This window comes from Danio rerio, chromosome 20, assembly GCF_049306965.1.
Source record: "Danio rerio strain Tuebingen ecotype United States chromosome 20, GRCz12tu, whole genome shotgun sequence".
Lineage (NCBI taxonomy): Eukaryota > Metazoa > Chordata > Actinopteri > Cypriniformes > Danionidae > Danio > Danio rerio.
This window is the reverse complement of record NC_133195.1, coordinates 56,255,001-56,272,387: the sequence shown is the minus strand read 5'-3', so window position 1 is coordinate 56,272,387 and position 17,387 is coordinate 56,255,001. Positions and strand designations below refer to the sequence as shown.

General features: G+C 35.0%; 2 protein-coding genes across 3 annotated transcripts in view; both read right to left on the bottom strand.

Moving 5' to 3' along the window:
• The window catches only part of LOC100334012 (solute carrier family 22 member 23), a 41,165-nt gene extending 34,660 nt beyond the window's left edge, over window positions 1-6,505 (bottom strand). For both annotated transcript variants that reach the window (XR_012396161.1, XM_073933784.1), the window contains exon 1: window positions 5,666-6,505. Coding sequence is in view for 1 of the 2 variants with exons in the window: in XM_073933784.1 (XP_073789885.1) it covers window positions 5,666-6,055 (390 nt within the window). In the remaining variant the exon portion in view is untranslated. The remainder of the gene's footprint in view (window positions 1-5,665) is intronic.
• pycr3 (pyrroline-5-carboxylate reductase 3) overlaps window positions 1-17,387 on the bottom strand; it is a 547,472-nt gene that overhangs the window by 95,347 nt on the left and 434,738 nt on the right. The window lies entirely within an intron of this gene.

The following is a 17,387-nucleotide window of genomic DNA, read 5'->3' as shown; positions in this document are numbered from 1 at the left end:
TACCATATTAAAATTATAAAATGAGACAAATTAAAGAGAAAATTTAATCGTTTTTTGCAATAAATATGGTTTAGTACATCATTGTTTTACTTTTCTAGACTTAGTTTTTCATTTTTAATCTTATTATGCCATTATTTTGGTGTATTAATGTTCTTAGTGTCACATTTTCCACTTTATTATTAAAATTAGTATGTCATATTTACACTTTTATCCCAGTTATGAGATAAACATTTACAAAAAAATCTAATTGCAATTATGACTGCCATCATATCTCTTTTTATCTCATAATGACATTACTATTAATGGCTATTCATCTTATAATTATGGACCTATTTGTGTCATGTTTTTATGGCCAAACGTTGGGTTAAATTAGTTTCTATAAATGATTTTAAAAGGATTAACCCATCAGTAGGTTTTACCCTTATTTTATTGTTTAGAACCTGTCTTTAAAGGTATTGTACATGGTTCCGTCAGCTAAAATACTGAGGTATTTCCCCCCAAAAACACAACAAACAACCCCAACTTTGGGTTAAATGTGGTCCTATACATTTAATTTAAAAAATTAACCCAGCATGTTGGTTGTTTTGTTAATATTTTACTTAAAATTGAGTTAAAATAACTAAGTATGTTTTCAGAGTGTGTCTTTCACACTAGGCTAAAATACTGGGTTATTTCAATCACATTTCAAATATGGTCAATATAAATATAATTATAAAAGAATTAACCCTAGCAGGTTGGTTGTTTTGTCAATATTTTACCCAAAATTGGTTTGAAATAACCCTGTATTTTGTATGTGTTTTTAAGCTTTTTTAATTTTTGGTGAGCTATTACTTTAAATGGTAAGCTAAAATAGTTGGGATATTTAAACCCAATTTGGGGTCAAATTTGAACAAAGCCAACTGCTGGGTTATTTTAATTTTCTTACATTCATATGGAGCAAATGTAACCCAGCATTTGGGGTTGTCTATAGTTTAATTTGGCCCAGCATTTTAGTGTAACATAAATAAAATTTAACCCAACATTTGGGGTTGCTCATATTTCAACTAAAAATAAAATATGGACAACCCCAAATGTTGGGTTAAATTTGCTCCTAAAAAAATTTATTTCAAAGTCAACCCATCAGTTGATTTTGTCCAAATTCGACCCCAAATTGGGCTGAAATATCCCAGTGGAATATTTAGTCGCTGGGTTGTTTCCACCAAAATGTAAATATGGAAAAACCCAAATGTTGGGTTAAATTTGGTTCATTCACTTTCTTGTCAGCTTAGTCCCTTTATTTTCTGGTGTCGCCACAGCAGAATGAACCGCCAACTTATCCAGCGCATTTTTTACGCAGTGGATGCCCTTCCAGCGGCAACCCATCTCTGGTAAACATCCACAAACACTCATCTACGGACTATTTAGCCCACCAAATTCACCTGTACTGCATGTGTTGGACTGTGGGGAAAACCGGAGCACCCAGAGGAAACCCACGCGAACGCAGGGAGAACATGCAAACTCCACACAGAAACGCCAACTGAGCCGAGGATCGAACCAGCGACCTTCTTGCTGTTAGGCAACAGCACTACCTACTGCGCCACTGCTTCACCCCAAAATTTGGTTCTATACATTAAATTAAAAAAATGAACCCATCAGTTGATTTGTTCTTATATTTTACCCCAAATTAGGTTGAAATACCCCAGTAGAATATATAGTCACTCTTCTTCTAGTCTTCTTTGATTTTTGGTGAGCTTTTCCTTTAAATGCTAGGCTAAAATATATTTTTAATCTAATTTAAAATATGGCCAAACCCAAAATCTTGGGTTAAATTTCCAATCTGTATGCATTTAATGTCATTGTTTTGCCATCCCATAATATTATTCACATATAAATATTTTCACTGCGCAAAATGAGCTTGTGTTATCAACAGACCGAAACATAAGCTGCTATTTAGCTTGATTTTCAGACCCCAGCCACCCCATTCACTTCCACTGCATAGAAAAGAGCAGCGTAAACATTCGGCGAAACGTCTTCCTTTGTGCTCAATGAAAGAAAGTCACAGTGGCGGTGTGGTGAATAGATGGTGTGGTGCTGAATTAAAAGCCTGATGTTTTAGAGAGATATATTCATTTAAAGGCACAGTTCACCCACAGATATGAAGATATTCATTATTTACTCTCCCTCGTGTGGTTATATGAATCTTTCAAATGAATATATGTTTAAGGAAACTGAAAACCTGTAAGCTAGCTCTTTAAATGTGACACTAAATACTGAGCTATTTCAACCCAAATTAAAATACGGACAACCCCAAATGTTGGGTTAAATTTGGTTCTATCAATTTAATTAATAAAATATCAACCCAGCAGTTATTTTTGTCCATATTTTACTCAAAGGTGGGTTTAAATAACCCAGTAGAATATTTAGTCGATTTAAAGCTAATATTTTTAATTTTTTTAACTAAAATACTGGGTAATTTTTAACCCCAATTGCTGGGTTACATTTACTCCTATAAATGTAATAAAATAAAATTAACCCATCAGTTGGTTTTGTCCATTTTTACCAAAAATGAGTTAAATTAACCCACTATTGTTAGGAATGTGTCTTCAGTCATTTAAAGGTGTTGTACATGGTTTTGTCAGCTATTACTTTAAATGCTAAGATAAAATACTGGGTTATTTCATCCCAAATCAAAATATACCCAACCCCAAAATTTGGAATAAATTTGTAACTATAAATTATAGTTAGAAATTAACCCAGCATGTTGGTGGTTTTGTCAATGTTTTACTTAAAATTGAGTTGAAATAACCAAGTATGTTTTCAGAGAGTGTCCTTCACACTAGGCTAAAATACTGGGTTATTTCAACCAAATTTCAAATATGGTCAATGGTTAGGTTAAATTTGTTCCTATAAATATAAATAAAGATATTAACCCAGCAGGTTGGTTGTTCTGTCAATATTTTACCCTACATTGGGTTGAAATAACCCAGTATTTTGTATGTGTTTTAAAGCTTTTTCATTTCTGGTGAGCTTTTACTCAAACCGCTAGGCTACAATTGTTGGGTTATTTCAACCAAAGTTAAATTGTGAAAACCCCCATATGTTGGGTTAAATTTGCTCAGATAAATTTAACTTAGAAATTAACCCAGCATGTTGGTTGTTTTGTCAATATTGTACCCAAAATTGAGTAATAGTTTAGACTGTCTTTCAGCTAATTGTTCAGTTTTGTGAGCTACTCCTTTAAATGCTAGGCTAAACAAATGATTTAAAATAAGGACAACCCCTAATGTTGGGTTAAATTTGGTTCTGTCAATTTAATTGATAAAATATCAACCCAGCAGTTATTTTTGTCCATATTTTACTCAAAGGTGGGTTTAAATAACCCAGTAGAATATTTAGTCAATTTAAGCTAATATTTTTGATGTGATATAACTGTACATGTTATACTAAAATACTGGGTTATTTCAACCCCAAATGCTGGGTTACATTTGCTCCTATAAATGTAATAAAATAAAATTAACCCATCAGTTGGTTTTGCCTATTTTTACCAAAAATGGGTTAAATTAACCCACTATTGTTAGGAATGTGTCTTCAGTCATTTAAAGATGTTGTACATGGTTTTGTTAGCTATTACTTTAAATGCTGAGCTAAAATACTGGGTTATTTCACCCCAAATTAAATAACCCCAAAATTTGGAACTCTAAATTATAGTTAGAAATTAACCCAGCATGTTGGTGGTTTTGTCAATGTTTTACTTAAAATTGAGTTGAAATAACCAAGTATGTTTTCAGAGAGTGTCCTTCACACTAGGCTAAAATACTGGGTTATTTCAACCAAATTTCAAATATGGTCAATGGTTAGGTTAAATTTGTTCCTATAAATATAAATAAAGATATTAACCCAGCAGGTTGGTTGATCCGTCAATATTTTACCCAACATTGGGTTGATATAACCCAGTATTTTGTATGTGTTTTTAAAGCTTTTTCATTTCTGGTGAGCTTTTACTCAAACCGCTAGGCTACAATTGTTGGGTTATTTCAACCAAAGTTAAATTGTGAAAACCCCCATATGTTGGGTTAAATTTGCTCAGATAAATTTAACTTAGAAATTAACCCAGCATGTTGGTTGTTTTGTCAATATTGTACCCAAAATTGAGTAATAGTTTAGACTGTCTTTCAGCTAATTGTTCAGTTTTGTGAGCTACTCCTTTAAATGCTAGGCTAAACAAATGATTTAAAATACGGACAACCCCTAATGTTGGGTTAAATTTGGTTCTGTCAATTTAATTGATAAAATATCAACCCAGCAGTTATTTTTGTCCATATTTTACTCAAAGGTGGGTTTAAATAACCCAGTAGAATATTTAGTCGATTTAAAGCTAATATTTTTGATGTGATATAGCTGTACATGTTACACTAAAATACTGGGTTATTTCAACCCCAAATGCTGGGTTACATTTGCTCCTATAAATGTAATGAAATAAAATTAACCCATCAGTTGGTTTTGCCAATTTTTACCAAAAATGGGTTAAATTAACCCACTATTGTTAGGAATGTGTCTTCAGTCATTTAAAGGTGTTGTACATGGTTTTGTCAGCTATTACTTTAAATGCTAAGCTAAAATACTGGGTTATTTCATCCCAAATCAAAATATACCCAACCCCCAAATTTGGAATAAATTTGTAACTATAAATTAAAGTTAGAAATTAACCCAGCATGTTGGTGGTTTTGTCATTATTTTACTTAAAATTGAGTTGAAATAACCAAGTATGTTTTCAGAGAGTGTCCTTCACACTAGGCTAAAATGCTGGGTTATTTCAACCAAATTTCAAATATGGTCAATGGTTAGGTTAAATTTGTTCCTATAAATATAAATAAAGATATTAACCCAGCAGGTTGGTTGTTTTGTCAATAATTTACCCAACATTGCGTTGAAATAACCCAGTATTTTTTTATGTGTTTTTAAAGCTCTTTCATTTCTGGTGAGCTTTTACTTTAAACGCTAGGTTAAAATAATTGGGCTATTTCAACCAAAGTTAAATTGTGAAAACCCCCAAATGTTGGGTTAAATTTGCTCAGATAAATTTAACTTAGAAATTAACCCAGCATGTTGGTTGTTTTGTCAATATTGTACCCAAAATTGAGTAATAGTTTAGACTGTCTTTCAGCTAATTGTTCAGTTTTGTGAGCTACTCCTTTAAATGCTAGGCTAAACAAATGATTTAAAATATGGACAACCCCTAATGTTGGGTAGAATTTGGTAATATAATATAACTATCAAAGAATTAACCCAGCAGGTTGACTGTTTTGTTAATATTTGAATCAAAACGGAGTTGAAACATGCAGGTATGCTTTTAGAGAGTGTCTTTCACACTAATGTTTCAGTTATTTGGTGAGCTACTCCCTTAAATGCTAAGCTAAAATACCGAGTTATTTATACCAAATTTGAAATATTACCAAAACCAAATATTGGGTTAAATTTGGTTCTATAAATATAATATAATTAACCCAGCAGGCTGGTTGTTTTGTCAATATTTTACCCAAAATTAAGTAAAAAAAAAAAAAAAAAAACCAAGTATGTTTTTCAGATAATTGTTGTGTTTTTGGTGAGCTACTCCTTTAAATGCTAGGCTAAATCTCCATCCGCCGGAGGGAATCCTTTTCCAAGGGCATCCACGCGAGCATCTTACCTTGGTGACCACATTCTGCTGCAGTCCCGACTGCAGATCAAACCGCCACTCCGAGCACAAACACGCCGTTACGAAGCTGTTGTCGGTTCCGTTCGCGAACGCCTCCACGAACAAATCCCGATCCGTCCCGTTCCCCGTGCTGCCCTGATCCGGCCGGACGCACTTCCTGTCCGGTTGGCCGAGTAGAAAGTGATCCGAAAACTGGCTGAATGAAATGAGGAACGCCGGGATCCACGTTAGAGCCACCAGCCGCCGCTGGTACCTCCCGAACCCGCCGAGGAACGGCAGAACCACCGTGTCCACCTGCGAGAGCCGCTTGTGCGGTTCGGACTGCGACACATTGCCGTTTTCCGCCGGTGGGTTCAACCCGTCCAGCCGAACCGCATCCATAACACGTCGCTTTTATAACGCGCAGGGTCTTTGTCTGAAAAACACACTCACACACACAGACACACACTGAGAGAAGGTCCAGTCGGTAACCGAACGGAAGCCAGTCTGAATCCGAGCTACGATAATCCAGCGGGCGCGTTGATGCGCACGGGGCCCCATAAGGTAACCGCCGGTCACAACGCCATCGCCGGGCTGTCAGTCGCCCAGAGCCGCGCGTCGGTGCCCGGTGGTCTCCAACAGGTCCGCAGGTAACGCAGCTGGCGCACAGGTGTGGCCCGTGTATCCATCCTTCAATCCCACTGTGCTCACATCAGGGATGCTGCTGGGCCGTTCCCACCCAGCGCTCGCACACTAGCTCGTAAATAACCCCTGGGTAGTAAAGGTTTGGTCAGTGGAGCGCGCGGTCGACGCAGAGCTGCAGCCCCTGTGTCCGTTCGTCCGCCCGTTTGCACCGGCGACCGAGCATCACACGGCATCCAAATTGCAAGACCCGCCCAGTTTGCGAGGATCGAACGCTCCTATTGGCTGGCGCGGCCTGATCTGTCCTCCGCTGCGCCTGATTGGACGAGCACAACAAAGAGCCTTTGTGTGCATCTGCCCCCCATGAGCTCAGGCGAAAACACTTCAACACCACAACACGGTTAACTTAATTTATGCGCAGTTTATTCGCTGTTTACTGTGAGTTTTGCGAGTCTATACATCTATATCTCCCAAATACATTTAATGAATAAATAAACACAAATAGATTGATTTGAGGTTAAATGTTTTTTTTTATTATGTGAGAACAATAAGAGGGCACAGCCATATGGAACATTCAGTAATTTTATTATTTTATAAAAAATTTTAATTTTTAAGTTTTATGTCAGAAAACAAGAGAGTATAAAGCAATAAAGTGTTTAAATTGTCAATATAAGAAGACTTACAATAAGGCAATAAGACAAATTCATAATTTTGACAATGTAAAAGTATATAATAGGATGTGTTTAATTATATATACATGTAATATTGTTTTACATTTTTATATTTAATTTTATTTATTTGTTATTTTATACTATATGATAATATTTAAATACAATATATAGTATACTAATATGATTTTTAAAAATCCAATACAGGGTCTTCCACATAAATAAATGGACATGAAATATTGATTTAAGCTTTGTTGTTTTATTATGTGAGAACCGTTACAGATTATATTATATTATATTATTTCATTTTTTTCAGCCTAGTCCCTTTTATATTATATTATATTATATTTTATTATATTATATTATGTTATTTTGTAATATATTATATTATTTCATTTTATATTATATTATTGTATATTATATTTTATTATATTATGTTATTTTGTAATATATTATTTTATTTTGTATTATATTATGTTATGTTATTTTTTATTATATTATATTATATTGTTATTTTATATTATTTCATTTTCTTTTCAGCGTAGTCCCATTTATATTATATTATATTATATTTTATTATATTATATTATGTTATTTTGTAATATATTATATTATTTCATTTTCTATTATATTATTGTATATTATATTTTATTATATTATGTTATTTTTAAATATATTATTTTATTTTATATTATATTATGTTATGTTATTTTTTATTATATTATATTATATTATATAATTTTATATCATATTATATTATATTATTTCATTTTCTTTTCAGCTTAGTCCCTTTTATATTTATTATATTATATTATATTATATTATATTATATTATATTATATTATATTATATTATATTTTGTTTTATATATAATACATTATCTTGTCAAATGAAAAACTGAATGAGCTGATCACTGATTTGAAAATTGTGAAAAGAAATGCAATAGATTATAATATGCAGTTATACATAATAAAAGCTGTAATTTATATCAAATTTTTAATTTAATATTAATTTATTTGAGTTTGTTATGGATACCTGTAATGCAAGTTGAATATTCAAAAATGGGCATCAAATATAACAGATCAGCTTTTAAAACATTGTTAAATTTAATTTTAGTTTACATTGTTTAAGCGGTGTTAATAGTGTTCCCATCAGTTTGAGGATGTTTTCTCCTCCTTCAGTGTCATTGAAATAACTTGTGATGTTTTCATTCATTCAGGCTCTGCGCTGTGAAGAGCAGCCATATGGCCTGGCACGACTGGACTCGGCTCTTTAGAACACAGACATCAGCCAAGAGCCAATCACAAAGCTTTTTCTGGAAGAGTCTGCTGTCCTTGGCTCACTCTGCTGGATTATCCAAACAAAGACAAGTACATCACCGCACTCCAGGACACTATACATCACTGTTTAACTGTACATCACAGTATATTACTGTATATCATCACAGTACATCATCACTGTATATAAGCAGACATCACTGTATATAACCATACATCACTCAGTCTATAACCAAACATTACTGTATATAATTGTACATTACTATATATAACCATACATCACTGGATATAACTGTACATTACTATATATAACCATACATCACTGGATATAACTGTACATTACTATATATAACCATACATCATACCCGCACAACACAGTATATAACCGTACATCACTGTATATAACCAAACATCACTGTATATAACCATACATCAAAACCATACATCACTGCACTCCAGGACACTGTATATCACTCTATAACTGTACATCACAGTATATTACTGTAGATCATCACAGTACATCATCACTGTATATAACCAAACATCACTGTATATAATTGTACATTACTATAAATAACCATACATCATATCCGCACAACACAGTATAAAACCGTACATCACTGTATATAACCAAACATCACTGTATATAATCGTACATCACTGTATATAACCATACATCATAACCATACATTACTGCACTCCAGGACACTATACATCACTGTTTAACTGTAAATCACAGTATATTACTGTATATCATCACTGTACATAATCACTGTATATAAGCAGACATCACCGTATATAACTGTACTTCACTGTATATAACCAAACATCACTGGATATAACTGTACATTACTATATATAACCATACATCATACCCGCACAACACAGTATATAACCGTACATCACTGTATATAACCAAACATCACTATATATAACCAAACATCACTGTATATAACCAAACATCACTATATATAACCAAACATCACTGTATATAATTGTACATTACTATTTTTACCTATACATCATAACCAAACATCACTAAATATAACCGTGCATCACTGTATATAACCAAACATCACTGTAGGCTATATAATAGTACATCACTGTATATAACCAAACATCACTGTTCATAATTGTACATTACTATATATAACCATTCATCATATCCGCACAACACAGTATATAACCGTACATCACTGTATATAACCAAACATCACTGTATATAATCGTACATCACTGTATATAACCATACATCATAACCATACATCACTGCACTCCAGGACACTGTATATCACTGTTTAACTGTAAATCACAGTATATTACTGTATATCATCACTGTACATAATCACTGTATATAACCAAACATCACTGTATATAACTGTACTTCACTGTATATAACCAAACATCACTGGATATAACTGTACATTACTATATATAACCATACATCATACCCGCACAACACAGTGTATAACCATACATCACTATATATAACCAAACATCACTGTATATAATTGTACATTACTATTTATACCTATACATCATAACCAAACATCACTAAATATAACCGTGCATCACTGTATATAACCAAACATCACTGCATATAACCATACATCACTGTGTATAGCGATACATCACTGCATACAACCATACATCATGACTGCACATCACTGTATATAACCATACATCACTGCATATAACCAAACATCACTGTATATAGCGATAAATCACTGCATACAACCATACATCATAACTGCACATCACTGCATATAACCATACATCACTGTATATAACCAAACATCACTGCATATAACCATACATCACTGTATATAGCGATACATCACTGCATACAACCATACATCATAACTGCACATCACTGTATATAACCAAACATCACTGTATATAACCAAACATCACTGCATATAACCATACATCACTGTATATAGCGATACATCGCTGTATATAACCATACATCACTGCATATAACCATACATCACTGTATATAGCGATACATCACTGCATACAACCGTACATCATAACTGCACATCACTGCATATAACCATACATCACTGTATATAGCGATACATCACTGCATACAACCATACATCATAACTGCACATCACTGTATATAACCAAACATCACTGTATATAACCAAACATCACTGCATATAACCAAACATCACTGTATATAACCAAACATCACTGTATATAACCAAACATCACTGCATACAACCATACATCATAACTTCACATCACTGTATATAACTATACATCATAACCGTACATCACTGTATATAACTGTACATCACTGTATATAACTGTACATCACTGTATATAACCAAACATCACTTCATATATCTATACATCATAACTGCATATAAGCAGACATCACCAAATATAACTGTACTTCACTGTATAACCAAACATCACTGTATATAATTGTACATTAATATATATAACCATACATCATACCCGCACAACACAGTATATAGCTGTACAACACTGTATATAACCAAACATCACTGTATATAACCATACATCATAACCATACATCACTGCATATAATCGTACATCACTGTATATAACTGTACATCACTGTATATAACCATACATCACTGTATATAACCAAACATCACTGCATATAACCATACATCACTGTATATAACTGTAAATCACTGTATATAACCGTACATTACTGTATATAACCATACATCACTGTATATAACCAAACATCACTGCATATAACCAAACATCACTGTATATAACTGTAAATCACTATATATATAACCATACATCACTGTATATAACCAAACATCACTGCATATAACCAAACATCACTGTATATAACTGTAAATCACTGTATATAACTGTACATTACTGTATATAACCATACATCACTGTATATAACCAAACATCACTGCATATAACCATACATCACTGTATATAACTGTAAATCACTATATATATAACCATACATCACTGTATATAACCAAACATCACTGCATATAACCAAACATCACTGTATATAACTGTAAATCACTGTATATAACTGTAAATCACTGTATATAACCGTACATCACTGTATATAACCAAACATCACTGCATATAACCATACATCACTGTATAAAACTGTAAATCACTGTATATAACCGTACATCACTGTATTCAATTCAATTCAATTCAGATTTGTATAGCGCTTTTACAATGTAGATTGTGTCAAAGCAGCTTCACATAAATGGTCACAGTAAGTGGAACAGTGTGGTTCAGGTTTTAGTGTTTAAGTTCAGTTCAGTTCAGTTTAGCTCAGTTCAGTGGGATTTAATCATTACTGAGAGTTCAAACACTGAAGAGCCAATTCATCGATGCGTAGCTCTACCAATCCTGAACCATGCGAGGCAGTGGCGACAGCGGAGAGGGAAAAAAACTTCACCTGATGGGAGTGAAGAAAAAAAACCTTGAGGGAACCAGACTCAGTTGGGCACGACCATTTTAATTTCTCCGCTGGCCAAAAGTCTTGTGCAGAGCTTCATTCGCCGTGGTGGAGGCTGGAAGATGGCCTCAGCGGAGACTCGTCTGTCCCTGGAGCGTCGCTGGAATCAGACTCATGTTCTCCACTCCACGGTATATAACCGTACATCACTGTATATAACCATACATCACTGTATATCAGTGGTTCTCAAAGTGGGGGTCGGGACCCCCCGAGGGGTCGCGGGGCGATGAAGGGGGGTCGCCTGGTGATTTCCAAAAATCTATTCATATTTATTAAACCATAAGAATTAACATATTTTATCCATAACTATACTGAAAATAAAAATAGTCGTTTATAGTTACTGTATACTATATAGTTACTATAGTAGCTTATAGTTACTAGTTCTATTGGATTGCGATAATTGTAATTACATTATATTAGAGACAGCAATAGCGTCAGATGCATTTTGATTTTATAAAACCAGGTTATACTTTCTGGCACATTTAAAGCACTGACACACGTTAAAAAAATTTAATTGGTGTGTCTGCGTCATTATATGCACGGTTTCTGTATTTATAACCACCTCAGAGGATATTGGGGGTCTCGAGTCACTGGCATTGTTATTTTGGGGGTCGCGGGCTGAAAAGTTTGGGAACCCCTGCTGTATATAACCAAACATCACTGTATATAATCCTACATCACTGTATATAACTGTTCATCACTGTATATAACCAAACATCACTGCATATAACCAAACATCACTGCATATAACCAAACATCACTGCATATAACCATACATCACTGTATATAACTGTAAATCACTATATATAACCGTACATTACTGTATATAACCATACATCACTGTACATAACCATACATCACTGTATATAACCGTACATCACTGTATATAACCATACATCACTGTATATAACCAAACATCACTGCATATAATCGTACATCACTGTATATAACCAAACATCACTGCATATAATCGTACATCACTGTATATAACCAAACATCACTGCATATAATCGTACATCACTGTATATAACCAAACATCACTGCATATAATCGTACATCACTGTATATAACCAAACATCACTGTATATCATTGTACATTACTATATATAACCATACATCACTGTACATAACTGTGCATCACTGTATATAACCATACATCATTACCATACATCACTGCACTTCAGGACATTGTATATCACTGTATAACTGTACATCACAGTACATTACTGTATATCATCACTGTACATCATCACTGTATATAACCAGACATCATCAAATATAACTGTATGTCACTGTATTTAACCAAGCATCACTGAATATAACTGTACATTACTATATATAACCATACATCATAACCATACATCACTGTATATAACCAAACATCACTGCATATAACCAAACATCACTGTATATAACCATACATCATAACCATACATCACTGCACTCCAGGACACTGTATATCACTGTATAACTGTACATCACAGTACATTACTGTATATCATCACAGTACATCATCACTGTATATAAGCAGACATCACTGTATATAAGTGTACTTCACAGTATATAACCAAACATCACAGTATATAACCGTACATCATTGTATATAACCAAACATCACTGTAGTGTAGGCTATATAATAGTAGATCACTGTATATAACCATACATCACTGTATATAACTGTACTTGTATATATTGTATATCCATTCCACAGAGATTTCGACACTGTTGAAGTCTGTGAGAAACTCACACCTTAGCAATGCATGTGACTTCATTCTCCATATGAGAGACAGACATGTTTAAGCTGCCGGCTCAAAGTTTGGTCCAATGTTAAGTCAATAAGAATTTTCCGAGGTCATTTTTCAGAAAACCGTAAGTCGGATCAGTTAGAAAAAATAAAGCAACTCTTGATCAAGTCAGAGCAGTTTGGAGTTAGTTTGTGGAGTAGAAATATCCAAATCAAGAGTTAAATGCTGCTCAATAGTTCAGTTTTTTAGTAACCACGCGTTAGTTTGCCGCCCAAAACGTGTGAAAAAAAAATCATTAATTTAGCAGGACAAAATTGGCCGTGTTATCAAAGCTTTGCAGTGACTACAAACAGAAGAAATGAGAAAAGCTGTTGTTTGCTTCCCTCTAGAGGCGCTTATGGGTAAGCTTTTATTAATATTCTGCGTTTATTTAAGTAGAACAGCAGATGGCGCTGTATGTTTAAAAACAACAACACGCTTCCGGTGCAGCGTTGAATCATGTGACCGAAGGAAGTTTTTATTTCTCATAAGGGCTCAACATTTCCTTGTTTTTGTGTGTAAAATGTCACTTTTTACAATCACAAATTTCTTGGTAATAAACTCACATTCCTCGCATCGTCTGTGAAGATAACAGTTGACCAGCCAGGCCAGGCTGGTAGCCCATCCAAAACCAGCTATGTCCTGCTTAAACCAGCATGGTCAAACTGGTTTTAGATGGTTTTAGTCGGTCACTTCCCAGCCTGACCAGCTAGGACCAGGCTGGAAATGGCTGGAAACCAGCCTGGAAATGGCCAAAATGTTTATCAATAATGCATAATTGATAATAGGTGTGGCATCACAGTGTCTCAGTGGTTAGCACTGTAGCCTCACAGCAAGAAGGTCGCTGGTTCGAGTCCCGGCTGGGTCAGTGGTCATTTCTGTGTAGAGTTTGCATGTTCCCGTGGCATTTGCATGTTCATGCTGGCGTGGGTTTCCCCCACAGTCCAAACACATGCGCTATATATTGAGAAACTAAATCGGCTGTAGTGTATGAGTGTGTGTGAGAATGAGTGTGTATGGGTGTTTCCCAGCACTGGGTTGCAGCTTGAAAGGCATCCGCTGTGTAAAACATATGCTGGAATAGTTGGTGGTTCATTCCGCTGTGGTGACCCCTGATAAATAAAGAGACTAAGCTGAAAGAAAATGAAGGAATGAATGAGGTATGGGTAATAACTTTTGAAGTACACTCAGAAATAAAGGTACAAAATCTGCCATTGGGGTGGTAACTTTTTAAAAGGTTCAGTATTGTACTGTACAGGTGGACATAAGCACCTTTAGGGTTCACTTTTGTACCTTTATGGTACTTTGAGATACACATGTGTACATGTGATTTCTTTTCTTTGCCATGATGACAGCTCACTATTTTACTAGATATTTTTCAAGACACTAGTATTCAGCTTAAAGTGACATTCAGAGGCTTAACTAGGTTAATTAGGGTAAAGTTAGGGTAATTAGGGTCATTGGAAAACAAACAGTGGTTTGTTCTGGAGAATAATTTTAATGGGGCTTATAATGTTGACCTTTTTGTATGATATAAAATTTTTGGTAATTTTCTCATTCAAATAATGGAAATGAGTATCAAATACAGGGCAGTAACGTAAAAACAGAACAATAAAAAATAAATAACATATATATTATATACCTATTAACAATAACTGTAAATGATGTTAGAGAATAAACCAAACCTGAACACACACAAAAAGAGAGATTCTCTTATTCGCCAATATATAGATAAACAGACACTTTTTGGTTATCAAAACAAAAAGGAGGGAAATAAATGCCAGGGTAAAATAAATAAAAATATTTTAATGGTACGGAAAATATAGTCACTTCAAGTAAAGGAGCACAGAGAAAACAGTCAATTGTAGTTAAGAAGCTACATTTTAAGATTCACATGTGGTGTCAGGGGCGGACTGGGACTAAAAATCAGCCCTGGCACTGTAGCCACACCAGCCCACACTACTATACTGCCACAGCCCCTTGCACGGACACGCATATTCACTAATTTTGTTTACAGATGGTGAAATAATATAAGCAGTACCATATATGTAATAGATATTTAAACATTTAATGTATGTGACTGGAGCAAAAACAAATGTATACATGCGATCATTCATTCATTTTCTTTTCGGCTTAGTCCCTTTATTAATCTGGGATCACCACAGCGGAATGAACCGCCAACTTGTCCAGCATATGTTTTACGCAGCAGATGCCCTCCAAAGTGAAACCCACAGTGAAACCCCTATACAGCACATTCACATACATGCACTACGGACAATTAAGCCGGCCCAATTCATCTACAGCACATGTTTGGACTTGTGAGGGAAACCAGGAGGAAACCCACGCGAACATGCAACCTCCACACAGAAACACCAACTAACCCAGGCGAGGCTCGAAAAAGCAACCTTCTTGCGCCCCTCCGCTGCTCTCTCTCAAGACAATTTCTGTTAATTTTATGCATTCGGCAGAGTTTGACTTTTTTTTTTTTTGCTTTCTCTGAGCTTTTCGGCACCTCCTTTCCTTTTTTTATGGTCCATCTCTGACAATTAGCTTGTGTTGCACTTACTGTTAGTTTGACATTCTAGCCAGATTTTAGGTCGGCCCATTTCGAAACCAGCCGGTCATTGCTGATTGGGCCAATGCTTAACATTTATAATTATTATTACTATTAGCATCATCATCATCATAATACTCACATCTCGCAAGAGATAAAAGCTGCCTGCATGTAAAAACAATACATATTAAAAAATAAAAATAGCTGACCGGCCCACATTTAAAAAATGGTCCGGCCCTTCTGGCATTTGCCAGAATTGCCAGATGGCCAGTCCGCCCCTGTGTGGTGTTATTGATTTAAAAGAGGATTACCCTGCTGAAAAATCCAGCTTAAACCAGCCTATGGTTAGCTGGTTTTAGCTGGTCGACCGTCCTGGATTTAGAGGGGTTAGCACACAATAGCACCAAACCACCTTCGAGTCTGTTATTTAAAAAAAACAAACATTAAATTAATAATCAGAATAAATAATTGTCACAAAGAAGCCAAAGTTAAACAACTAAATCAAAAAGAATTAAACATTGACATTTTACAGCACGTCACAGGAGGGAGAATCAGCTTGTCATGAACTGTATGTCATTTATGACCTTATTGGCACACACACACACACACACATCATGCTATTTACACAGTACTCATCCCCTCCTCCACACACACACACACACACACACACATGTATGTTCCACTTATTTGTTTCTTCTTTCAACAGGGAGTCTCATCTATATTTGATGAGTGCGAGCGCTCGGCTGCCAGATGACAATCAGCTGACATCATTGGTTAGAAGGTGTTATTTAGTATGCACTATTATCAGCCATTTATATCAGTGTGTGTGTGTGTGTGTGTGTGTGTGTGTGTGTGTGAGTGTGTGAGAGAGAGAGAGAAAGAGAGGGTGTGTGTGAGAGAGTGAGTATGTATGTGTGTGTGTGTGAGTGAGTGTCAGAGGTGTGTTGTGTTTCTTAACATTGAGGCGACAGCATGCAGTCAGAGTTTATCCAGCTCACACACATCTGCCATCAACATCATCATTACTGAACAACAAAACAATCAGCGGTCACGCTTTAATCGTTCAGTAATGCTGTCGTTTGAGGTTACAGCGTCACGGTGAGTTTACTCCTCCAGAAAGATACTGTAGTCATTCACAGTAAATACTACAGTGTTTATGAACCACATAGTGAAGTACTTGCATTAATCAGTTGTGGTGATTCTACAGTTGCTCTGGTAACACAGTGACTACAGTAATGAATCTGGAATTAATTAAACGTTCGGTCTATCTATCTCTCCGTCCGTCCATCCATCTACAGTGCATCCTGAAAGTATTGATGTCG